This window comes from Lepidothrix coronata, unplaced genomic scaffold (assembly GCF_001604755.1).
Source record: "Lepidothrix coronata isolate B3197 unplaced genomic scaffold, Lepidothrix_coronata-1.0 Scaffold41, whole genome shotgun sequence".
NCBI classification, from domain to species: Eukaryota; Metazoa; Chordata; class Aves; order Passeriformes; family Pipridae; genus Lepidothrix; species Lepidothrix coronata.
In genome coordinates this window covers 6,022,954-6,048,747 of record NW_016690221.1, presented here as the reverse complement: position 1 = coordinate 6,048,747, position 25,794 = coordinate 6,022,954, and the positions used below count along the sequence as shown (strand labels likewise).

At 39.5% G+C, this 25,794-nt stretch overlaps 1 protein-coding gene across 2 annotated transcripts in view; it reads right to left on the bottom strand.

The window, feature by feature from the left end:
• Positions 1–25,794, bottom strand: part of PDXDC1 (pyridoxal dependent decarboxylase domain containing 1) — a 28,197-nt gene that overhangs the window by 1,971 nt on the left and 432 nt on the right. Inside the window, exons 1-23 of one of the 2 annotated variants that reach the window (XM_017813495.1) lie at positions 25,559–25,685; positions 20,453–20,526; positions 19,843–19,908; positions 18,462–18,545; positions 17,374–17,520; positions 16,663–16,852; positions 15,100–15,168; positions 14,546–14,624; positions 13,934–14,018; positions 13,019–13,067; positions 12,810–12,911; positions 12,527–12,652; positions 11,396–11,446; positions 10,134–10,197; positions 8,725–8,813; positions 8,173–8,278; positions 6,973–7,144; positions 6,243–6,361; positions 5,275–5,396; positions 3,544–3,636; positions 3,359–3,455; positions 2,508–2,612; positions 1,455–1,699 (exon numbers count right to left, since the gene is read on the bottom strand). In XM_017813495.1, coding sequence (XP_017668984.1) covers positions 1,455–1,699; positions 2,508–2,612; positions 3,359–3,455; positions 3,544–3,636; positions 5,275–5,396; positions 6,243–6,361; positions 6,973–7,144; positions 8,173–8,278; positions 8,725–8,813; positions 10,134–10,197; positions 11,396–11,446; positions 12,527–12,652; positions 12,810–12,911; positions 13,019–13,067; positions 13,934–14,018; positions 14,546–14,624; positions 15,100–15,168; positions 16,663–16,852; positions 17,374–17,520; positions 18,462–18,545; positions 19,843–19,908; positions 20,453–20,526 — 2,334 coding nt within the window. In that variant the 5' untranslated portion in view covers positions 25,559–25,685. Of the gene's footprint in view, positions 1–1,454; positions 1,700–2,507; positions 2,613–3,358; positions 3,456–3,543; positions 3,637–5,274; positions 5,397–6,242; positions 6,362–6,972; positions 7,145–8,172; positions 8,279–8,724; positions 8,814–10,133; positions 10,198–11,395; positions 11,447–12,526; positions 12,653–12,809; positions 12,912–13,018; positions 13,068–13,933; positions 14,019–14,545; positions 14,625–15,099; positions 15,169–16,662; positions 16,853–17,373; positions 17,521–18,461; positions 18,546–19,842; positions 19,909–20,452; positions 20,527–25,558; positions 25,686–25,794 lie in introns of those variants that run through there. The other variant, XM_017813496.1, reaches the window with a different exon arrangement.

Below are 25,794 nucleotides of genomic sequence, written 5' to 3'. Positions count from 1 at the left end.
ACCAAAGAAACCAAGGAGGAAGACTAGTCAACTTAATTGCTTTTGCACTTTAGAAAAATTGCACTGATTTACATAAATTACCCCAACAGCAAAATTAACCTTGTTCGTGGCATCCCAGCCCTGCAGGCTTGAGGAGCTGACAGTCAAATCAGGTGCCAGTACAATTCAAAAACCCTAAATTTTTCAGATTATCAAAGTAAGCCCCAGGACCACTACAGCCATTATGGTATTAATGGATACTCATCAGGAGGGGAAGAAAAAGCCCAGTATTTGTATCCAGTTCTACAGGGATGGGATGGTTTGCATCAAAATCAGGTGACTCAAGGAAAGCAAGTGTTGCCAGAGATCTTTCCACAAGAGGCTCTGAAAATCTGCAGTGAAGTGATTAAGATGATCCAGAGGGAAAACACTATTTTAGACCTTGGGTTTGGATTTATCCAAAGTAGTCCCAGACACTGTGAAGTTGTGCTGTGCTGTAAATAACCTAAATAGTTTCTTTAGAGTCTGTACAATTCCTACCATAGGTAAGTTACTGTTATTCAAAAAATAAGTGTGGAAACCATCACAAATGTATTGGTTTTTCAAGCTTTACTACAACTATCTTTAAAAATACACAACAGAAAGAACTCCAGTTACACCACGTCAACGTGTGCGAGCGGATTTGGTGTCAATGCCGTGCAAAGGAACGCAACGGTGCCTTGGTGATCCTTCCCAGGGGTGGAAGCAGGGAGCTGGTCAGGCATGCAGAGGCACTATTTCTTTCTAAAAGGCTTAGAACTCATGAACTCGGTCCCCACTGTACCCAGGTGGGTGAAGCACAACAGCAGAACAAATGGTCGCTGGCCAAGCACTCCTCAGTGACCCCCTATTTACACGGGCCCGGCCCTCCCAGCGCCCGCCACGGCTGCTGGGCAAGGTGCTGGATAAGGTAACAAAAGGGAAGCAAGGCAGTAGTGTGACTGCAGGAGAGGTTAAACTGAATTGTAAATACTAAAAAGGTGAACAACTGGCAGTTGTTTGGTGTTTTTTTTTTATAAGATGTAGTAGCATAAGATCATTGAATAATTAGTGGGTGCATCTGTATTTTTAACCATGTGCATGGCTGATGGGTTCGTTAGCAAGTGTTACCATGCGTAGATTCCTGCAGGAAGGATAATTGCTAAGTGTTTTTACAAATGTTTATGAGCACTTAATAAATTTCACTACTGCTTTGGTGACACCGACATGTAGAGGATTAAAGCAACTGTAACAAGAGTATGATAAGACAAATCTCTGTCCCAGGGGAGGGAATTTATATTTGTGCAAAATCCCAGTTAATAAGTTACAGTAGTTATTACTGTACTAGTGTGTGGCACTGTTCACATTTTCAATGCATCATTAACACCCTGCCCTCCCTGGGCAGGGGCTGCCTTGGTAAAGTCTGAAATCCACACTGGATTTTATCTTAAACTTGCTTGTTCCTCTCCCTTTGCACAGTCAGGTGGTGATTTGTCACTGTGAGTGTCCTCAGTGTTTGTCTGTGCCTGTGCCACCTCCTTCTGCTCCTCTTGTTTTTCTGTCTCCAAAGGTCCTTGCTCGTGGCTGGGGGATAGAGCTGGGGGTCTCTGATCCATCTTCTCCAGGTCATCACAGTGGCTGATGGAACTGGTCTCACTGAAACCATCAGAGCTTCTTAGAGACCTTTTAAAAGCTTTCTGACCTGCAAAGTGTTTGAAGAACACAGTACCCATGAAGGCAGCAAACACAAACAGTGCTGTGCACAAGTTCAAAGGAAGTATCATAATTCTACAACTGCAAAAAAATAGGTTTTGTTTGGGTGCAACTTTGTACCTAAATATAGACACTCTCCCTTGGAGTTAGAGACAGGTCTGCAAAGTAAAAGCACCTGTCCTTGTATCCTGTATATGCAGAGACAGGTAAAACTCAGTTGAAACCAAAGTGCCTACACACACACCGAAGCCATTCCAGGGAAAAAACCTGCATAGAAAACTACAGGCTGGAAGCCACCAGCTCAAAAGGTGAGTTAAAACTGTGGGTTTCCTGCCAATCAGATCAGCATTGATTACTAATACAACTATGCAGAGAGTGCCATAGATTTAACAGATCTTCACCTTAGAAGGACTTTGTCCACAAAATATTTGGTAGCAATAGAAATGCAGTTGCTGAAGTACATGATTACATGATGTTATGCTTTTATTTCAAATAGAACTTTTGGCTTGTTGCTTGCTCGTTTTTAAAGCTCAATAACCTCATAATATTCTAGAGGAAGATTCCAGATTTCATGGACTGTTGTCAGCTACTGGGATAACAACTGTAGGCCCAGGAAGCATTTGTGGGGAGAAGAGAGGTTGGGGTGGTGGTCTGTGTCACGTGTACAATAAGGTTTTAAGGCAGTAGAAGATGAGCTCCAGTTCTAGATATTAAGAAAGATGGAAAATCACATGGCTCATCCTGTATCAGGATGTTTTAGCAAGTTTTAGAAATTTAACTAAGACACAGAAACTTACCAGGAAGTCTTTGCTTTGCAAGGCTGGAAGTGGGAGTGGGTGGTGGAGTGGTGCCAGTTCCTTGGGCCTTTGACACGTAGGTGGATTCCGTGGATTCCAGAGAGCCTGTGGGTAAAAAAAAAAAAAAAAGAAGTTGACTATAACCCAGGCTGGAGCAGTTTTCTGGTTTTATTTGTAAGGTATGTAACAGTCTTCTTGTTAATGCACATTTCTGGAAGTGCACGTGCTGGTTGAGTTCAAACTGCCCCGTGGTGGGGGATCCATTTCTGAGTACCCGGGGACACGAGCGCTGACACTTCAAAAATGGTTTCCCCTCACACTCACTCACAACACTGCCACACCCTGCAGGCCCTTTTCCTTTCTCCCTGGGCACTTGACATCTTCCCAGCTGCAAGCTATGGAGCAGTGCACATGGAAGGGGTATCTAAGCATGCAGGGGTCAGCATTCCCAGGGGAACATGGCTGTTCTCTGCTGTGAGGATCTGCCTGGTGGTGTATCCAGAGTCAGAAAGGCCCCAAGCACAGCAGGAAGTCTTCCCTGCAGGTTACAGACACACAGACAGCCAGGCCAGGTGTGACAGACACTGCTGAGTCCAGGAATATTCATTCCTAATTCTGCCACAGTATTTTTACAGTGGAAATTTATAATTTCAGAATGTATTATGCTGGTACATTTATAAGCTTAAAGGCAGCTCCTTCCACATTACCAGACATGAATTACAAATGTACATCCTGAGGGTGGATCATGTCACTCATGATCCAACCAGCACAGGAATGTGCTGCAGGTTCAGTATCAAACTGGGAACAGCCCCAACAACAGTGTAACACGGTGCAGGTGCAGCGAGCCCTACCTGCTGTTAAATTGAACGTCCTTCCCTTCGGAGAGGCTTGGAAGGGGGAAAACCAGTTCAGCACAGAGCCCACTACAGGAATCTGTCGCAGCAGCCCCTGCAAAGCACAACCCAACACTGGCTGGTGAGCAAGTGACCCCTTTGTGACAAGTTATCTCAAGTACAGCTGATGTTTAGAGCCTTACCTCCTCCAGAAGTCGTTCTTCATTTGCTTTCTGAAGCTGAAGCTGTGCTTCCTGGATCCCTTTTCTAACAACTTCAGTCATGTTTTCCAACAGCTAATAAAGCCAGAAATAATTATATATATTATTCAGACTTGAAATTGTCTTTTCAGTTCAGGTTTTCAGGATCTAGACAGGGTAATCAGATATTTTTCATTTAAGACAGTATTTGACAATCTCTATTTCATTATGACTGTAAATTAAAGAATGTACAGGCTTACTGCAGGATTTTTAACAGATAAACCCAGAGGAGAGAATGTAATTTTAAACAGGAAGGGTACTTTTTTTTCCTTAACACTTAGAAATGAGCTTGTGACCCAAAGTCTTCAAAGACCTGCTTAGCAACTACGGTGAATATCTGGGAAGAATTTTTAGGTTTATAGAGCACATTTTGGTTTCTAGAAGCACCTGGGACTTAAACCAGCCTCACAGCAAGTCTAACAAGGTATATGTCAGCCTGGGTTCCCTTTGTTTTTCTAATTTCATAAACAGCTGCCACTCTGGTCCCTGTGGCAGCCCAGGCCAGCACCAGCCATGGTTGACACTGCAAAGGACAGGCAGTTCACTGGGAGAGCTGCAGGGGCAAGGAATGAACAAACCCAAGAAATCAAAAAACAGAGCCTCAGTTTCGTTTGGGCAAGACAAATGCCAATTTCTATATATTTATATGGGTTTTAATATTGCACAAGGTCTAGATTAGACAGGCACTTCCTCCAAAATGCCCAAACTTTGTGTTACTGTCACTTAATAAAAGGAAAGAGAGGAAGTTGCTTCTTCTTCCTGGGGGAGAGGCCAGTGAGGAACTGACCCCCACGGAAAGCTCAATACCCAGAGGTACTGGCTACAGGAGGGAGTGCAAGGGAATTGCACTTGGAGCACCAGGAAGAACCAGTGTGTTTTCTGGTCTAGTCAAGATGTTTATCTTCACTTTTGGTTCTGGCTTTTACTGTATTTACTGCATGTCCTCAGGGCAGGCTGGAACTGATGTAGGTTTTTTCTAAAAGCCTCCCTCTTGCACCAACCATCCCTCACCTAAACAGGGCAAGTGGCAACATATTCCTGTGGGCAGAAAGAGGCCAAGGAGTTCTGAAGTTCTGGTTGTTTTTTAGGTGAGGAAATTAAATGTCCAAGACTAAAGGAAAGAAGGGACAGATGTTCATTTGTGATGCAGGTCATTTCGGAATTCTGGTTCAGAGAACATTTGGAGAACTCTACTCAGGTAAATGCTTTGACAAATAGGAGTTCCATCATCAGCTTTATTACTTTAATAGATTATTTGTATTTTCTGGTTTAAAACCACCAATTTAGAGTTTTTCACATATTTTAGGGCATAGTTTTATCTTAAAACTGGTATATAAAGAATTTCAATCCCACCACATCAAGCAGTGAAGAGAAACACCATCAACCTCCACCTTAACCTTTGTTTTTTGACAGCTTAAATTTTAGTGACTAAATGAGTCTATTTCAGTACCACTGAAGATTTTCATTAAAACTACAGCACACAGGACCATGAACACAAATCCAGACATCCTCAGGATATCACCATCTGTAACAAAACACTCCTTCCCCAGTAAATAAGACTGTTGTGGGCGAGTACAACTTTTACTTTCACAAAGAACAAAACCATGTCCTGAAGCCAATATGAAAGGGGAAAAAAAAGGGTACTGAAATATTCTGTGATTTATTAATACATACTCTGGAATTTTCTTCAATTTCTCTGCCTGTTGCTGCAATGGTTTCAACCAACTCTGACACATCCAGATCCTCCGTGACCATTCCAATGTAAACACAGTTCTTCTGCCCCCCAAATTCTGGACCTGTGAGCACAGGGATAATCAAGTCTTTGTGATGTACAAATCTGGCACAATCTTGCAATGGCTGCAACACCCATGTGTGTCAATCTGGAAATCCTAATAAACACACCCCCTTCAGTAATTAAGGGCAGGATCTGCAGGGGTGTAAATTATGTAGACCAAAAAAGTTCAGCCCTGGGGGTTTTCAAAGACAGAAAACATAATCTAAGCAAGAAAAACAGTGGGTATTTTATACAGTCAAGGAGTGTATTATAAATATCAGTGTTAGATATGCTTCAAACTCCTTAATTTTTTGCCATGTACAGCTTACTTGGTTCCACATCCACAGGGCACTTAATTCTTGAAAGCTGACTGGAAAAAGATCAGAGTTCTGAGTAAGCAAATTAATGCTATTGCAGCTATCATGTGGCACTGTGTAAATGTGAGTGTTGCTAATTATCACAAAAGTCATCTGAAGCTTTTAATCCAGCTACAGAGAGCAGTGAAACCGTCAGTGCCAGTGGGTTTGGAATGAGATCTGCTTTTCACTAGATCCAGCACAACCTGAGAAGGCTGAGTTTACAGAGGGACACTGCAGCTTTTAGTCTTTCTGACAAGGAAACTCTTCTTGGTCTAATTGCCCATAAATCAGTTTTCAGAAGTACTTCTGGGAACAGTGCACCCTGCTCACTTGGTGAACACTTCCCAACTGAAACAGGGGAGGGGGAACAAACAGTTACAGATGTTCTTTGTGCAGTAACCACATAGGCAGCAGCTAATTTTGCACTGTAATGACCTATCAAACCATTCTAACACAGCTAGGACAATGACTGTTAGCTTGAACAGAAGTTTTTTAAATAGTGCAGTTACCCAAAGAAAAAGTGAGATCTGACTCCAGTTCATTTAACTTCTTCAGAAGTTCTGTATTGATTTTTTCTAGTTCTTTTTCTTGTTTGTCATCATTCTTCTCATCACTGTGGTAGTTGTACCTTCAAGCCAAGAAATAGTAATTTTACTTTACAGTACATACAAAAATACCTGCACATTTAGCGTGTTCCTACAAATTCCTGTATTTTATGAATGTTACAGCTCAGATCAGCAAGTTTGCTGGTTTGTAAACAGAGATTCTGGGGTGGGGCAAGTCTGCTACTGCAAACTCAATAGATTTCTAGGTGATATATTGATTATACTTGAACTGTTTTGACTATACAGAAGCCTTCCCAAAGGATCACAACAGGCACTTGGAGGGTTTTTTCCAAGTGCTATTCAGCATATCAGTGAGTGCCATTACAGATAAAAATCTAAGTTACCCTTGGCTAAAAAGAGGATGCACTTGCACATCACATATCCCTCTAAAAGAGCCACAAACTGCCTACAATGCTACAAGTGGTGCCCTAATTTTGCTAAAACAGCACTTCAGCTTTTCTTTAAAAAACACAATCAAACTAAATAACATTATAAAGCCCTCAAAAGCTTCAACTGGGTGCAAAGCCAGATAATAACCAGCAAATGATACATCCAGATCACAACTAAAGAGACCACGTATTTCTGCCTGTTAAAACACAGTCTATCCAAATACAGAATGAAGAAAATAATTTACCTTACAACACCTAACCCTGGCCAGCCAAGATCTTCAATATACAACAGGCCAACTGTTCTTCTCACTTCTTGCTCAAACTCCTCTCTCAGCTGCAGAGTGCTTGTCAGTACTGGGATCTTCATCTTCAAGCAGTCCACCAACTGATCAATGTCTTGTATTTCAGTTCCTAAAACTAAAGAGCAGATGTGTTAGTGAGTGATATATGTGATGGACATCACAGAGATATCTGAATTAAGTAATCTGTGAAGAAGGCTCTCTGCAAGTCAGTCATAAATAGAATTTACAGACAGTATCAAATATCTTGATCTATGTGTTTTTCTTCAGTTATCTATCCCCTGATACATCAAAATTAAAAGACGTAAGGATTTCATAAAAAGCTAATAAAAAGGATTTTCTCATGTTACAAACTAATAAGGATATGTTACAATATCCTTTTTCATTACATCAGTAGCTGGCATCAGAAAAAAATCCTCTTCCCATAGACCAGCTGGTCACGAATTAGCTCCCATGCTGGTTTAAAACAAAACATCACAGCATCACCAAGTCATTTTATTCTAAAATCTGTTTTTCAGTGCACATCAGGACCCTCTCACATGAGCTACTCCCCCCCCCAAGCTAACAGGAGATACTGCATCACCCTGAGCCCCTGCACAAACTGCACTGTGCATCTGCCAGGGCTAAACTAAGTAGCACAACAGTGCTGGCTTAAACATGACATTTAAGACACTTTCCAAAACACAGGTTTTGGAAACCAATAATTATAGAAAACCCCACAGATTTAGTAAATAATTATTCTACTAAAGTAGCTATATTTTGAACACAAGCACCTGGCAGTGTTGAAGCCCCTGGGTAGAAAGGTCAGGCATCTGGTGTTTAGCAGCTCAGGGAAGGAATGTAACTGTTAGAAGCAAACAGCTTCTCCCCTTGCTTTTCCTAATGAATTTAAAAAATAACCAGTAAAAGTCTCTCTCTGCAGAGGTGGTGAGGCAATGTCACCCACAAAGCTGAGCCACCTCTAATGCACTCAGTGCCAAGGTGCAGCACAACGATAAAACTGAGACAGTTTTGTTTTGTTTGTGAGAAAATCCTCACCACAGGGGAGGAGTTTCTTGAGCACCCCTGCTTTTACAGCAGGAGACTGGTGTACAATCCTGCAGCAAATGCCAGCTTTTCCAAGGGGCTGAATGCAGTGAGTGTTACCTGCAGAAGTCATCAGGGGGCTGAAACGCACACACGTGCCCTCATCTTCCAGCTCTACCACATCCACTCCACTGGCAGGAACCAGCTGTGCCAGCTGCTCTCCCAGCTGCAGGAACAGGGCACAGTCAGAGAAGCACACAGAGCATCATGACCTCCTGCAGCCCCTGCCTCAGGCTGTGCCCACAGCTCAGGGGAACCACGTGCAAAGAGTTCTCCAAATTTCTCAAAATCTGTCTATTCAAGAATACACAGACATTGTCAACAGGGTGTCTGGCTGATTTAAAAGAATTCCAAAGTTTTCACATATTCCCACAAGACCAAGAGAAAAGCCAACAACTTAAGATGCAGGAATGATTTCAGTAGTAATTACATGTGAAATAATCAGAAATGTGAAAGCAGCTTTGCTTCAGAGCAAAATAATCTTTTAAATCCAAAATCCCCTCTAGTTTAACTATAAAACTAATCTAACAAAGGGTTTATAAATCCTAATGAACCCCTGAACCATTCCACTGTCACTTCACTTTCTCTAAAGAGAAAAGCACCAGTTCTTACCCACTGATTGAAAGTGTCATAAATGTGTCTTTCATTGCTTATGATGGGGTGCTGAATAGTTGAGGCCTGTGCAGCATGTGAGGTCTGATCTGAATCCAAAGATAAAAAAGAATCACAGAAGTGGATTTTTATTTACTTAATTAAACAAAAGGCAACCAAAAATTTAGATAAAAGACAATTACATTTCCTAGATAATGTAACATATTTACACCATGTTCTGGGCCTCAACCAGACCCACAAGGACTTCTTTGCAGAGGTATGTTGAACATGATAAATACTAGAAGTAAAACAGAGTTGAATGTAATTGTTCTAAAAAAACCTCAGAAAAATAGTTTTGAGGTTCAAATGCCTCAATAGAAATAAACTCAGTGTTTTCACAAAGCAAAATTCTGTCACAGCAGTCTGCAATATTTAATTTGATGCATTCAGCCTTTTTTTTTAAATCAAGTTTTAATGATTACTTGGTTTTAAGCCACACAAAGATGCTACTAAGAATTTAAGAGTCCATTATAAACATAAAACGTGCAGAAATGGACCTTTTACATCCTTGTAATTCAGGTGGGTGACTTCTCCCTAGGAAAGCTTTTCAAATCAATGCACAAAGCAATCCACCAAGTCACTGGAGCTGGATGAATAGGTTTACTTTGTGAGTACAGCTGTTAATTAGATCAAACCCCAAATCAATACTCCCTCATGCCCAACAGAAAAAATCCACAGGCAATTAAAACCAACACTCACAACAGAACCACACGTTCCTCTGGCAGTGTTTTGCCTCAGCCATGGACATGTCCCCCCCTCAGGGTGTGCACATGCAAACAGCACAGCAACATCCTCTGCTGTAACTGAGGGGGCAAAATCCTCTTTTCTGGGAGCACATCTCAGTGCAGGTGTCCTGCTCAGAGACACATGTGGTTCCTGGATACCCGTGACAGCATTTCCAGAGCTGTTCCTAATGTATTCTGCTGGTTTTTAATTTATTGCAACAGCCAGGTGTAATCAGTGAACCAGAGACACGTGGTGCTTGCCACTGCCACGAAGTGTTTGAAAGGAACAGAAAACCTGAACAAACCAAGAGCTTCCCCCACCAGTACAAACACTGCAGCTTGTGAGAGGCTTCCATCATCTGCTCTCAAGATCAAAATCATATGCAAATCTCTCCTCACTCAAGAAGGCAGAAAATTACTTGTTATGAAAATTTAAAACACTGCGGTCTATCTAAAAAAAGCAGCTGTCACGTGTATGGATTCCGTCACTAGATTATGACCAGCATTCACAATCTTTTAAAAAGCATGTTACACAAAGTGTACCACATAACATTTATCTCAAATTCATTTAGTGAATTATTAGTTTAAAATACTGTAAAGAGATGGTGGGGGGTTTTTTTGTTCTGTTTTCAATAAATCACATACCTCTATTTGAATATTCCTGGAAAAACTTGAAAACCACCACTGGTGAACTCAGTTCATCTTCAACCTAAAAAAAAAAAAAAATATATTTTTTCATGTATTTTTTAAAGATTTAATACTGTGCATAATTCTTTATTATTATGCACAGTGTTAAATCTTCAAAAAATACAGGAAATAATTCCTTATTATGCACAGTGTGAGCAGAGCATTTTGTTTTGACAGCAGTAACAATGTTCACACTATCTCAGTATTGGAAGTGAACTCCAGGAGTGGAAGCAAACATCTCTAAACATATGAAAGTAAATAATTAGTCATTCAAGGCAGAACTGTATTCATTTAAGGTATGCATCTTTAAAATTTGGGCACTACAAAGTATAAAATCTAAACGTGGTGGTTAGCAAATATACTATAGTAAGTATTAAAAAGTTTATTTAGTTTTGAGTATTTTCAAATATTAACATAAAAAAAACTCTCTTGGAAATCACCTCAGAATCATTGGGAAACATCCAGGAAGTTCCAGCAGGAATAATAAGATTATAATTGATCCTGCCCTGGGGATAGGAGAAATGGACTGGGCAACTGGTGGAGGCAATCTGAGGCTGCATTTCACAGTCCTAAAGATGCAGGATTTGTTTAAGTGGAAAGGGTAAGTGAGACAGTAACTTGACCTTCCAAGGCCATTAGTACTCTAAAGCTTACTCAGTAAGCTGACTACATTTTCTGTGCATCAAATGTCAATTAAAATTGGGAGCATGGGGGCAGGGAGTAAAATCACCAAACCCTGTTGGACAGAACATCTCACAGAAGCTGAATTTGGAATGAATATATTACAGGTAATTTCTAAAGCTATTTCTGGTGTAAAAAGCTCAGCTGGGATAATTTTTGCATACAATTTCATCACAGGGCTCTCAGGATGATCTCAACAGCAGGGTAAGATGCAGACAGAATATATGAAAGAGACTTATGGAAACTGGTTTCATAGATGTATTACTGAGAAAATCCATGTTTTAAATGGAATTAAATCAACTTCTGAACACAACTTCTGGATGTTACTCTGTCAGCTCCTGAGACCACGAGCACAGAGCAGTGGAACAAACACAATCTAGAGGTCACACACAAACATTTCACTGAACTTGGTCAGAAAACATCTTCAAAACAGTGGCTATGATTTAAGTAATATTTTTCAATATCTATTTTAGTCAAAGTTATTGTTATATTTAACAGACAGTAAGCTATATAACCAAAGCATTAGAAGTAGACTGTACCGAAGTTTTAATGAAATCCAGGTTTTTCAAGTTTTCCAGCAGTCTTTGACTCTAGAAGACCACAGCAGAGGGGGAACAAAAATGAGAGAAACACAGTTTTAGAAGCTGAAAATTATTCTGAAAAACACTAACTTCCTGTTTTTGAACAAACCCCTACAACACCTCAGAGACTCATCCAGTTTTTATTTGTAAATTTAGAATGTAAGAGAAAAATATTGTCTGGTTTTAGTAGGACACTGACTACAGAGTGATTTTCACTAAAATAAAGTCTTGGTGTATTTGTTGACAAAGTTCCAGAGATGTTACAACTCCAGTGACCAACTAAAGCAGTGCTGTAGCAAAGTTAACTTTCTCAAAGCTATCACAGCCACTGGTTCTGGTGGCTTCCTAACATGTTCCTCTTACAAAAGACATTCTTACATTGTGGTTTAAGACTATTAATAGACTATTATAAAAACTAAGATCAATCTTAGATGCCACAAAATCTTAATGACTAATGACACTCTCTCACTCTTTTAGGTCTTTCATGCCAAGAGCTCCTTCATTAACTACTGCAGAGACTTCTCATTTCCATTTTGCCCTTCTTTGATTTTCTGTATGTGCTGCACCTTTAAGGAAGTGTTTTGTATGTAAATAACACATTTTGTAACTAACACATTATACTGGACCTTATTTTTACAAAGGTAAGGACTCAACTTCAAAAATAGTGCACTTCCCACTGCATGTCAAGAAATCTTTTGAAGTCCTTCTTCCTAAAAGTAATTTACTATTACTTAAATAAATATGATACCAAGCAGAGTAGAAAAATAAAAAAGCCTTTCTCTCAACAGCTTTCAAGCAAAAACAGTTAAGAGAAGTGACAAAAAAAGGAAGTGACTGTGTTATTTCACTGGTTAGAAAGAACAAAGACTGATTATATCTCGGAAAAAAAAAAAATACAATCTAGCACTAAAAGCACATCCTTCCCCCAAACACTCTCCTCTGCTTTCATCATTTGTGTGTAACAATATGAACCAATGTGCTCTGCTGTCAACAACTACACTATTTTTAGTTGATTCTTCTACAATGCATCACAGTCATCAAAGGGATCTACTGACAGCTATCAGGACACTCTCCTAAGCTGTTGCTCACCAGCTGAGAGGCGTGTTTTATCCTCTCCACGATGCCATCGTGGCCCAGGTACTGCAGGGAGAGCCACAGGGGCAGGGCACGGAGCTTCTCCACAGGCTGGCTCGATGTCAGCCCGGCTGCCAAGGACTAAGGAGGAAAATGAACAGAACACTATTAACCTCTCTTCAATGCTGCCATTTTTGCCAGCTTTTGCAAATTATAATTTAGGTGTTTATCAAGAACAAGACACTACACCGTGATCAAAATCAAGATTTCAGGGTCTTGACTGAGAAGCTGAACTTACCAAGGATGGATCCTCGTGTCTGTAGAGTGTCACTGCAGGCACAGCTGGGAGCCCCAGCCAGGAACCCAGGGTAAGGGTCATGCTGTCACATTTTGTAGCAGCCTGAAGTTTATTACAGTAAGCAGAATGTAAGCCATATATATTTTGATTAGATCATGACCTTAAAACATAGAGCACATCATTAAGTTTTATAGCTAGAGTAAACATACCAGTACAGAAGAGGAGACATAACCCAAAGCCAAAGTTGCCAGATTAACACTGAAAGAAAAAGTGGGTTTAGAACATATTAAATATATATTAACAGACAGCATTTTGATCTGCAGTTTAAATATTCTATGCTGATGTGTAAAGGGAGGTAATTTTTGTTCATACATTTTTCATTAACAATGCAGTAGATGTTGCTACTTGGTATTCCAAGACTGAAAATTCAAAAGTAAAAATCCATTTCAATCTAAAAGTGTTTCCATCCAACCTTTGGGGAAATCATCCCCTAAAGTGCTACTCATAATTTAGCATCAATTTGGTATCAGAAATAAATAGTATGCAAATATAACACTATCCTATGAACCAAGAGAAACAGTCTCTCTACTCCAGGCTCAATCTTGGAGCACTGGAGTCTTCACCGACATTGTCTAAGTTCTTGGAACTTCATTTTCTCTTGGTTTAATCCCCCTCTCAGTTATGATGCACGCTGCACTTGCTGCAGCCTTCCTGACAACCTTCATGAAGTGTCATCTATTCCACATTCATTTCATTCTCCCTTCTCATGCTCAATAATCACTGTAGAACGTCCTCCCTCACTCAGAAGGTCTTTCAGGCCTCCCTGGCCTAGAAGGTCTTTTAATTCACACTTCAAGCCCTTCGAAGAAAGGGCAGATAAGATTACCATATGAATAAAAGCAATCACCAACCTATCTTGAAATAACCTCTCCAATTAATTCTTCCTATGTATGTAAATCAATTTCTATCTCAAAATTATAACCATATAAAACGCTTAATATGACAAAAATAAAGCTGGCCCTGTGGCTCCCTACCAGCTGATTAGCTGTAAAATTACGTGCTAAGAATTAGTTAAGACTTTGTAATGAATACAGTTATAGAGAAATAAATTCCCAGCTCCATACCCTTCCACGTGGAGCCACATGTTGTACTGCTCACAGAGCTCCTTCAGCCGGCCCAGCTTGTCCGTGTGCCCCGCGCCGGGAGTGCCTTGGTTGGACAGGGAGAGGGAATGACAGAGGGTCAGCCTGCAAACCAGGGCTCTGCACAAAGCACCTCTTGTACTGGTTAACATCTCAGATGTTTTTCCAACTCCAAAGCAACTAACAGTCACCTCCATCATTTGTACTTAGAGCAAATTTTGTTCACAAGCAGTTGCGTTTAGTTAACTAGAAGAAAAAGGAAATTTTTCAAGCTAAAGTTGATGGCACATCCATCAAAAAAACTTCTGAAGTGTTAACGTGAAACTGATTTTCAACAAGAGATTTGCACTCACTAAAATAAGTTATAGTCATATTAATACATCAACTGACATGAGCAGAACTGCAGCAGTATAATCCAACTTAAAATCAGCTAAATAAAAACCCCTCTAGACAGATAATTATTGTGTGGTCATTAAGATATTTCTTGATATGCAACCACTAAGCTGTTTAAGCAAATATATTTTTATTTTTATATTATATATGTATTTGTGAAATAGCAGGGTTTATTTTTTATTGTTTGTCCATAGCACTTACCAGCATTGGCCACAAGCAACAAAGGCAGTTTTCCAGACTCAACATCATCTTTAATCACTCTGTCCAACAGAGCAACATCCTGTTATCAATAAGAAAACAATATGTTTGTCAAACACCAAATTATTTCTCCTGAAGTAGAAAAATGCATTAAAAATAGAAATGGACATGATTGTGGCTTGCAGTTTCTTCTTCTCAAAGGCAAAATAATCTGAAGGTCAAATAAAGCACTTGTGAAAAATACAACATAGATGCATCATGTAGCTGGTAAAGGTACCTCTGAGTACTCGTGGTTTAGAAATCTTGCACTAAAAAGCACCTTACTTTAATACCATTAAAAATATTTTGCAAATTACAAGACCAGGATCCAAGCTGCTTTTAGAAAACTTCCATCTGTGATTTGTGCAGCTATAAAACAGAAGACTTAGAGGGTGAAAGTACGTTAACAAGCTTTTCCTAACGACATAATTGACATTCATTTAATGAGGCTAAAATAAAAAGCCAACAAAAAAAAAAAAAAAGCATAACCAAAGAGCTCTTAGGAAAGACAAACTTACCATTTGGTGCTGAGATCCAAACATAGTGTTACAAGGCACACGGCACATGCAGGAAAGGGGCAACCCCAGCTGCAATAAAAACGATGGAATTTCAGCCACTGAGAAACACTCATTTCCTGTGTTCACAGAAGTACACAGAAACCAGTATGACAACAGAAACCTTTATTTATGTTATAAAGTAAGTTTCCTGCTAAAACTTATAATCAAATTAATAGCAGAGAAAAACAATAGTCAGCTTTTAGTTGACTCCTCAGCTGCACTCAGATTTTTCAGTGAGATCCCTGTGCCCTGCACAACGGCCTAAACTCAGCCCTTTACTTGGGCACCCCTGCAATCAATATCCTGCAAGCAAACGTGTGCTTTGTGCCATGTCCCACTGGAAGGCCACAGTCACTTCACTACTGAGTAAAGATCACTAAACAAGTGAAATCCAGCTGATCATTCCTACCCATCACCGAACAGAAGATTCAGCAAAATAAGAGAACTACAGTTACAGACTCGTTTTCTTTTATCCTTTCATCTAAAAGAGACTGAATTAGTGTCTGATAACTCTGTTCCAGTTGCCTGCACTACAATATACATTCCTTCTCGAAATTGAAGATAAAATGTTATCACTTTGAAGTTCAATGATCACCTAATTGTGGCCAAGTAACCTTATACACAAAAGATAAGGCACCAGTGTTACCAGCAGAATCTACTCTGTACTCAGAAGCAAAAGGCTCCCAAAATACTGATCCCTAGCACTATTTTCTTGTATCAAAAAGTTTCCATCAACATTTGGCTTACCAAGGACACTGACTTACTCAATGAACTTTTACCACCTACTTCCCAAGTAATTTTGGCTGAGACAAGTTCCATCTATGATACCCTTTTCACTTCTCTGCAGTCCACATTTTTGAGTTGTGAGTAGTACCTCTGCCAGCCATTTCCAAGGGTCTAAAAACCAAAGGCCTCAAGAACTCGACTCTTCCTTTCAGTGCACCCTGTGTTTGAAAACTATCACCAGTGCACCAAATGTTAGACAGGCCATAGGAAAGTCTGTATATGGCTCAGTTAGCTCATTTAAGTCTACAAACGCTCATGCAAATAACTACTTGGAAAAACCAGTAAGTTTTAAGCATAATTAGGAAAAAATGGGTTTCTTTAAAGTGCTGGGTTGTGGGGGTAATCTTACTATCCCAAACAAGACCTTCTTAAATTGCATCAGCACAGCTTACTCCTCCCTCAACAGTGTTTCTTTAAGAAAATATAAATATTTATTGAACATAGCAGTATAGGGGCATCATTCAGTACTAATTTTGCAATAATTCAGTGTGTTTGGGCTCAGGTCTATTGCACCACGGCCAACAGCTTATGTAAAGCACAGTGCAATGTAGAAACAACCACTCATTTTTTAAAAAGTTACCACATAGGATCCTTTCATTGGAAATATGCAGAAAATTTCTCTTCCTCCCACTGTAATGCTGCTGCAAAACACAGGCAGTAAATGAAAACTGAAAGTATTTTTCCCAGACCTACTTGCAAGCTCTGCTTGCAGCCAAATCCCCAACTGATTGACTTTACCTGATTGCAGAGAGCTTGGCCCAGGCCTGTTCTGGCTGCAGAACTGATGTATATGACAGGCTGCTTGGAATAGAGCACGTTAAACCCTTCTATTGTGTAATCGTCGTAGCGCGTGTGAATAACGAGGCGACAGATTTTCAGGAGACCTTCACGATCATCTTCATGATAATAAGCTGATCCATTTTCATACCTGCAAGAAAAGCCAAGAAAATATGACCAACAAAACCAGTCTAGTGACTAAAATAACACTGACCAGCAAAGGAGCTCAATGGAGGACAAATGACAACAAACCCTTCTCTTTTCCCAGGTTAAAGCAGATTAGAAGACAACTTTGATAAGACAGGCCAAGATTAAACAATGAGCCTAGTATATGTTTTCATTTAGACACAAAGATAGAATAAGAAAGGAAAAACATCTGGGTTCCTAAGATTGCCTTTACACAGTTCAAAACCTTGCTTACTAAGAGCAGAGTGCAGCAGGACGCACACTAAAGGCTTCATTCTGGTGTTAATATATATGTAAATTCTGGACTGCTAATTTTAAAGAGAATGCAACCTGACATTCTTTAGGCTAAGTTAAGGCTGTGTTTCAGACCTTTCAAATATTTGTAAGCTTGTGGCTCAGTGTGTTGGTTGTTCTGTTGACATCCCTAGTCCATTTTTAAACAATCATCATTACCTACTCACACATAACTTATTCCCAGTGACTCACCTGAAAAGCCTGCAGAGCCAGAGAGTAGTATCAGAAAGGATCCTTGTTGTAAGTTTTCTCAGTCTTTCCCTGTCCAGCACAGATATATAAGCAGCCAAACTGTGTCCCAGTAGAGCCATGTGACCCTGTTCACCAACATTTTGGAGTCTGCAAGGCAGAGCAGAGTAACTGCCAATGAAATACAAGCCAGGGACATTACAGTAAATTTAGGTTTATGAGTTTTTAATGTAGAGTGGCAGAATTCCTTGACATGCAATTTAAATATTTAGCAGAGAGAAGCACAGTGTATGACAGTCACCCTCCTGCCACTGTGCATTACACACTGAACTGCCAGTGCACACAGAAGCTCTTGCACTGCACTTGGCCTAGAAACACCTCAGCTGCCTTTGAGCCCATCAGCCAACACCAGCTGGAACTAAGCACCTTATCTGCATTGGGACTTTAAAGTGCATCAAACACATACCCTCTCTCTCCCCACGAAGAGGACACTCAGGAGACTTAATAGTTTTAGAGGCACAGTTTTTATTTGTTTCATGGGGGGTTTTTGTTTGTTGGTTATTTTTTCTTGTGGGTTTTAGGTGTCTTTTTAATTCCCAAAATGTTCTTCAGATATTAAGTTTTCAATTATCTTCTGCAGATTAGTTAGCATTATTTCCATTTGACAGAAAAATGGAAACAAATTTTATTTCTAAATCTGCAGAGATACGTGGTAAAAAAAATTATCTGTATTCAAAGCATGAAGACTTTCAGACTTAAAACAACTTTCAGAAAGTAGAAAAAACGAGCTGTCACATCAGAAACAACTCCCTTGTATAATTCAATTTAGTAACTAGTAATGAAAGCTTTATAATTTTAATAAAGCTAAGCCTCATGGATTATTCTGCTTCATTATACAAAGTAAGGTGCCATCAAAAAGTTACCTGGTTGCACCAGATTTTATACCTGAAAATATTTAGTATTTAAATATATATAGAAATTATATATACTTATACATAACAGAACTTATACTTTAATGTATAAGCTCTATAATAATCAGGACATAATAAAATCAGGTATCCTCCACACACAGTAATTCATATTGGCCTTACCGATAGGACTGAGAAGTTTCCTCTTCCTCCTCTCCATGCATTAGGTTCTGAACTAACTGAAGTATGCTCACCATATCCTGGCCACTGGGAGGGGAAAACAAAACCCAGATTAAAAAACAAAAAGGAAGGTAAGTCCCAGCATGTAAAAGAGGCCACGTGGGACACTGCACAGCGAGACATGAACACTGCACTTCTGCTGAATGTCGAGAATGGCAACAAAAACGGCTCCTTGCTCTCAGAAAAACAGACCACAGAGATGAGGATGCTGAATCAGTGAATTCAAAACTGTACCTAATTATTGTAGGAGACTCAGAAAAACAAATCTTCTGATATCTGAACACTTGGACTGAAAAGTCTGACTTGACAACATTGCATTACTGCTCAGAGCAAAGGAAAAGAGTATCTGAGGATCTGCATTTTTCTTCACGTGAACCAGCTTCAGCTCATAACTCAGCAATCTCCTAAACAATTACCCACAAATATCAGTTTCTGGCAAATAGAAGCTATGTTAGACTCCTGACATGATGCACTCTAACATGGTGAAACTGGGAAAGATCCACAACACTTCACCTTTCATAATTTCAGCTAAAATTTACAGTAATGTAAGAACTCACCCTCTGAGCACTGAAATTGCTTTTTATTCATAGAAAAGATAATTCAGTGCCTCCACTCAAAAACAGGTTTATCTTCTGTACACAAAAGACTTAAATAGCTTTTGCAATACTTTCTGTACTGCTAACCTGAGCTCCTGCAGGATTGTCTTCCAAAGAGAACACAATCAATTTACATCTTAATTTTCAGGTACAATGGCCTTACCTGTCTCATGCACAAAAGCTCTGCTTAATTTTTGAAGACAGCTGTGCTGAAAAGGTGGGGGGGGTTGTTTTGTGGTTTTGGGGGTTTTTAAGGTTTTCTCTCTTATCATCCTCAGCATTTTTTTTTAATCCAGGTGCTTTAATTCAATAGCAAAAGTTTGTTTATGTTTGCTTTGAGTTGCAACCACAGCTGTAGGCACCAATACTTCATCAGATTCCAAGAGTTCACAATTTCAGTAACTAAGGACAAGTAATCTTTCTTTCTTTTTTCTCCCTGAGTATGGAAATAGTTGGTATGATGATAATATTATTTTTCCCCCCTATGTGACTGTGGGAAAAAGTTTATTAATAATGCCTGGAAAATGTTAATGTTTGCACTGGGGTGTCCTGTGCAGGGCCAGGAGTTGGACTCGATGATCCTGATGGGTCCTTCCAACTCAGTATATTCTACAGTTAATGATTATATATGATATATGATTAATACTAAAGTTGCCTGGAAGACAAACACGCTATGTATATTTTACAGATTTCGAAAAGAGCATTATCTAAAAATTCTTGCTGCCTACCTGCCTTGCAGTGGTCCAGGAATGTCCTTCCGGGCATATTTCTTTTCATTTTCCTCCTCCACTTTTCTAAGTTAAAGACACAAGAATAAACTATGCATTTAGTTTGTGTTTTATAACATCAAATAAGTAACTGACTTTGACTTGCAGAAATACATACTGACATGTTTGCAATCTATTTTACTGACAACAGGTTCAGAAACAAATCAGATGAGACCAACAAAAAAGTTTAGCTCAAACTGAATTAAAGAGTTCCTAAGTTTTTGGTTTTTGTTCTTAAACAGAAAGCTTACAGAGAAGTCTCATACATACACTAATTAAAGATTACTTGCACTGCAATAATAATAAAAAAAAAATCTCACATCTCTGAAAAATCAGGCTCACTGGACATGTTCTGAATATTATAGAACATGCATAAAAATACGTACATTTACTTTAAAAATCCCATCATCTGAGAAACAACACTGATTTGTAGAGGTGTAAGCTTCAGAATGGCAATATGACCTTAAACTACTAAGAAAATGAGGTTTTTTCTGCTTAATGCCAGCAACACCAATAACCCTCCCCTGAGCACAAAGAGCTGCTGGGTTTGTATTATACCCTCTGCATGTACCTCTGATTGTCTTCCAGCATCTTCATGGCTTCGTTCAGGTTCTTTCCCATTTCTGCCAGAGTAGGGTCAACCATCTTTCAGGAAAAAGAAAACAACTTTTAAGAAAAGATCAAAAAACATTTATCTTACTACTGTCCCCACACCATCCTCAATACAAATTCATGCACTGGCCAGATTCTTTTAATAAGCCTGGAAGTAGTCATTTAAAGTATGTTGAATATCCTGAACTCAAAATATACAAAATGAGAAAAATCCTACTAACCTAAAATAAACCAAAAGAAAACTCAACTGTGATGTGGATTTTATTATTGATAGATCCAATATTTTTCTCCACAAGGAAAGTCAGATTTTTTTTTCAGACAAATAAATGTTCAAGTGCTCCTTATAATGCTTGAACTAAAAAAAAAGTATGTACCATATTAGTTATTTTTTCCCCTGAACCAATGATCACCTCAAAGACAAGCAAGCAGCATTTCCCAAAGAACTGCTTCTGCTCTGAAGAAGTCTCTTTTATGAACTTTAATCCAAGAGGCCTGACAGAAGTTTGTGGCACTGACACAGGAGATCTGGACAGGAACATTTACCCATTTAAATGGGTAAATCCCATAAGATGCCCTTTGAAGCTTCCAAAGAATGTGAAAGGTGTCATCTGGCAGAGTCTGATTTACCTACAATGATCAATATTGAATGGTATTTGAAAAATCAATATGCCCCAACATGAAGGTAGAAGGCAACACCACTGGTAAGACCCCTCACATTAGACAGCAGAGAACCCTGAAATACTCAGGTGACCCCGTTAGAGTCTCTTCTCCCTGCCTCTGCAGAGCCTCCATAAATTCCACACCAACCCTTTTTCAAGCCATCAGCCCACCCACCAAAGCCTCTGGGAGTTACCCCTGCAGGCTGCTGAGGTTGGGGGGTACCAGGGTAAGGGGTGGGGGTTGTTTAAAGAAAAAATCCCAAACAAGTTTAATATTTGAACATACACTATCCCCACTGCAGGGATCTAGAGTAGCTTGTCTGCTGTGGTATTTTAGCAGCATTATTCCTACAGGCCAACTTTCCATCGCTGCTGATGGAACACATGCACCAGAGGCAAATGCCTTTGCTCATGCAGATGCAGACACAAAAGCAAATTTAATCACTGAAGGTAGTGGGATTCGTTTAAATGAGGATTTTACACTATTTTCATCTGGAGGACTGATAGAAAAACAAACAAAAAAAAAGGTTGAGAGCTACCATATGTTCAAAGACTATTTTTACCAAAATATTTTGAGATTTAACTCATATCATAGCAAGAGGTTGGTGGGTGAAAGAATCAGTAGGCAGGCATGGGCACAGTGATCAGACCCAGACTGACAGCTCTCTATCCTGTGGCTTTAGAAGTGGCCAGTAACAAATGTTTGGGGGAGGAACAAAAGAACAGTGCAAATATTGAGTAATATTTGCCCACCAGAACTCTCAGCATTCAGCAATAAACAGGTTTTTACACTTCAGTCTTCTACAAAATCCACTGGGTATGAAGGCCAAAACTTAATCTAGTTCTGAGTGAAAAAGCAGTACAAACAGTTCAAGACCTCATCACAAGGATTAAAAAAATACACACACACTGCAAGCATTCAATAGTGAGAATACAATATATATTAGCTAAAAGAAAAACCTAAATATAATCTTTGGCAATATTTCCACACAATTGCAATGGTTTCCAGAGTTGCACCACATCAAAGAAAACCTGAAAAGAAGTTCAGGGAAAAAAAAAAACCAAACAGTTTTCCTCCTGGGAGCCCTTAAGGGAGTAAATGACAAGACTAATTTGCTGATTGTGATTATCTCACATAATTTAATTCAGGCTGCCATAAAACATGATCAATGGCTGGAAGGCAGTTACTTGTTTGAACCTCCCTTAGCATCACGTGCCAGTATTCAAACAGCTCTGCTGTAGATGAGGACACAAGATGTAGAGGCTTTACAGAAAGGGCTCTGAGCTGCTTTTGTTTGCTACCAACATCAAATTCACATCATATGTTACAAACCACACACGCTCACCTGTGACTCATCCTGCCTCACTAATAATTACTCACCCATGACACCCTCCTGCCAGTAAGCTGGTAGAGTAAATACATAAAATACAGCTTCAAAACTCCTAAGAAGATGCACTAAGCTCCATAAAATGCTATGAAATCCAGAAAGTCCTTGAACTCCAATGTGGTCTTAATTGAGAAATGAATCCCTTCTGAATTTTTCCAATTGCTAAGTGGATATACAGCAACTTAGTTTCTCCCTTGAATTATGGGAAGAGAAAAAAGCCCACCTTTTACTGCTGAATGCTGAATTTCATATATATAAATATATATATATATGCTCCTCCTCTGCTCACATTAGTAAGGGCATGGAGGTGGGAAGCAGGAGATCTGCTTATTTTAAGCAGCAAGAAAAATAGGTGTGGCAGAGTTGCAGCAAGAAACCAATCAGTTAAGAAAGGTTTCTGAACCCACTTTAATAACATGCCATAATAAAGTAGTATATTCCTTTAGTTTTGTCTGTAAATGAGACCAAGTGTGTACAGAATCCAATCAGAAATAAACTGAATACTTTTTTCATGGTCTTAAACAGTTTTTAAGAACGACTGGTGGATGAGTTCTTCAATATCACCTCCTGAACCACAGGACAACACACTTTCTGAGGGGGTTAAAGCAGCTGCACTCAGTCCTTCCCCTGGTACTGCAGGGTCTGGCTCTGCTCACAGTCAGGGGAGCCTTTGACCACACGAGTTCCAAGATGTGACTCGTCCTCCCAAGCTCTAGGGAGGCACCAGCCACAGCTTCTTCCTTCCAGGTGTCCGATCAGCTTCCCAACACCTCCTGCCTCCTTCAGCCCCTGAGAGACCCTGACACACCTTGACCTGCTTTGCCTTCTGTCATTCACTGCCTTCAGGATGTGTTAATCCAATTCACTGAGGTTATCCTGCAACAGGGTTGGATTTGTGGTTACTTCCCTATTCTGTAACCAGTCTGGTACTGTTTTTTTCAGCACTTTGAATTGTAAACTGCTAAAGATTTTATGAGCACTATGTCACACCTTGGAGTCACTTGGCAGCTGGGGAAAGGATAAGGGGACATTCTCCAGCTGTGATAAGACTGAACATTAAGTGCAAATTCAAAAAAGACAATGTTGCTTCATATACTGTTTTACAATCTTGATTCTATATTTCTGTAGCTGTACTCCTAATGAAATAAAGGGATGATTTTTAAACACTACATAAACTAATGTGTGTGCAAAGCAACTCAGAGGTGTAGCTCATTTCCTATTTCATGGGAAGTACACCTGAGTTTACCACTACATTATTTTAATTGCCTAAAAGAAAGTTTTACCATCAAAACCCAAAAACTATTCCCAACACTAAATTAATCTCAAACGGTATCAGTATTCAGCCCAAAGAATATTGTGTTTATTCTCCAGGCTAAGAAAAGTTTAAGATAACAAAAAAGAAAGCAGCCATTTCATGACTGTTGGGCTTGAATGAAAATGGCACTGTGTCACCACAAGGCTTATAGATATTTATTCTTTGAAGCTTTATTATCTCCTGACATGCAGCAGGACCGGCATGCAGGTGCTGTCACGAGTTTTCTGTAAAATTACCAGGATGTTGTGGTAAATAGCACAGTAACAGAAGACAAAAGCCGGGGCTGAGCAAGAAACCAAAACAGTTTTTCATGTTTAGGGAAAACACTGTTGTAGAGACAGCAAGAAGTTGCAAGTGGAAAATGTACACTGTTTTACCACTGACAAAGTCACCTAACTTGAAATGTTCAAATCCTTCAGAAAACTGGTCACTTATACCAAAATATAAATGGAGGAAAAATCAAAATAAAAAAATACATATATGTATAAAAAAATATTTTAAAAAGCATAGCTCTGTTAGCCAGAGTTATGATTTAACACAGGCTTCCAGAAGAATTTAATTTGAAGTTCACCCCCAAAAAAGATTTCTGGATTTCAGATAAAATTGAATTGGAGTTATACCACTTATGACACATGTATGTATAAAAACATGAGGAGGAGAGAACACACGGTTCAAATAAAAGAGTTATGATAATGCTTAAATAACCACAAGATAAGTGGACACACATTCTCTGAAGATAAATGTATCCCATCTTGGATGAATTTGAAATTTATTTATTTAGGGAGAAGACTTATCATGACATCTCATACTCTAGAAAAAATGCAAATTGTACAGATTTACCACAATCTTAACCAGACTATTCCAAGAGGGCACTAACCTCCAAGTGGCTCCAAGACCATAATCTTATTGTGGCATGTTATTACATAGAGGAATACAACTTTTATACAACAAAGGGAGAAAGTAAAAAAAAGGTAACTGTTTATACACATCTATCCGCATATATTGAAAAAACAGACATACAAGTTTTCGTAGGGCCCTCACCATTACAGACTATTCCTTACATCAAGAATACAAATAATCAAAACATGGACTTTTGTAGATATTTCATTCTTACACAGTGGTTTTATTGTTTCTTATGATGAACTAGTCAAGCAAATTTCTAAGAACTTTGTCAGTACTACCCCTGACATGTACTAATGAACCTTCTCTAAATAACTGCATTAACTCTCTTTGAGTCCATTTGACAGAGACCATACTCCAACCTATTTCGAATAAGTTTTACTTCATAACTAAAACCTTTCAGAACAAGCAACAGTCACTGTAACTTTTCTCACCACTAGTAAAGAACTTAAGCTTTTAAAGACCACCAGATAGTCTATAACGCCATATTCTTCATGTGGATTGCAGCATATCGAACTTTTTTGCTACCAACCCTTTAGCCACATGAGGAAGGTGCTTCCTGGATTTCCTAACCATCCATTTTACCGGAGCACATCCCATTCGAACTTCTCTGGGCAATCCCAAAGCTCACGTGAAACCAAACGCACAGCCGATGATGCAAGGAGGGGTGTGCGTGCACTACCAACCCCCGAGCACCCAAAATATTCATTATTCTAAATGGATGCAGTCCTCACGCAGGGGGACGAGCGGCAGGAGCCCCTCGAGGGCGGGTGTCCCGCAGGCGTGGGCACCCACGGACTCACCGTGACAGGGGCAGAACGGGCTCTGTCACTCGCCCACGGTGTTACACGGCCAATGTTTGCTCTGCACAGTGCACTGGGCAGCAGAGCAAACACAGGGCAGCAAACACCTCCGTATAAAATGGAAAAAAAACCCCAGTCAAATAATATTTTCTTTAATAACATTTCCCCTCCTGTTCTGCTGAAGGCTCGCCCTGCCAGGAAATAAGCTCCATTTTTTTTTTTTTTTTTTTTTTTTT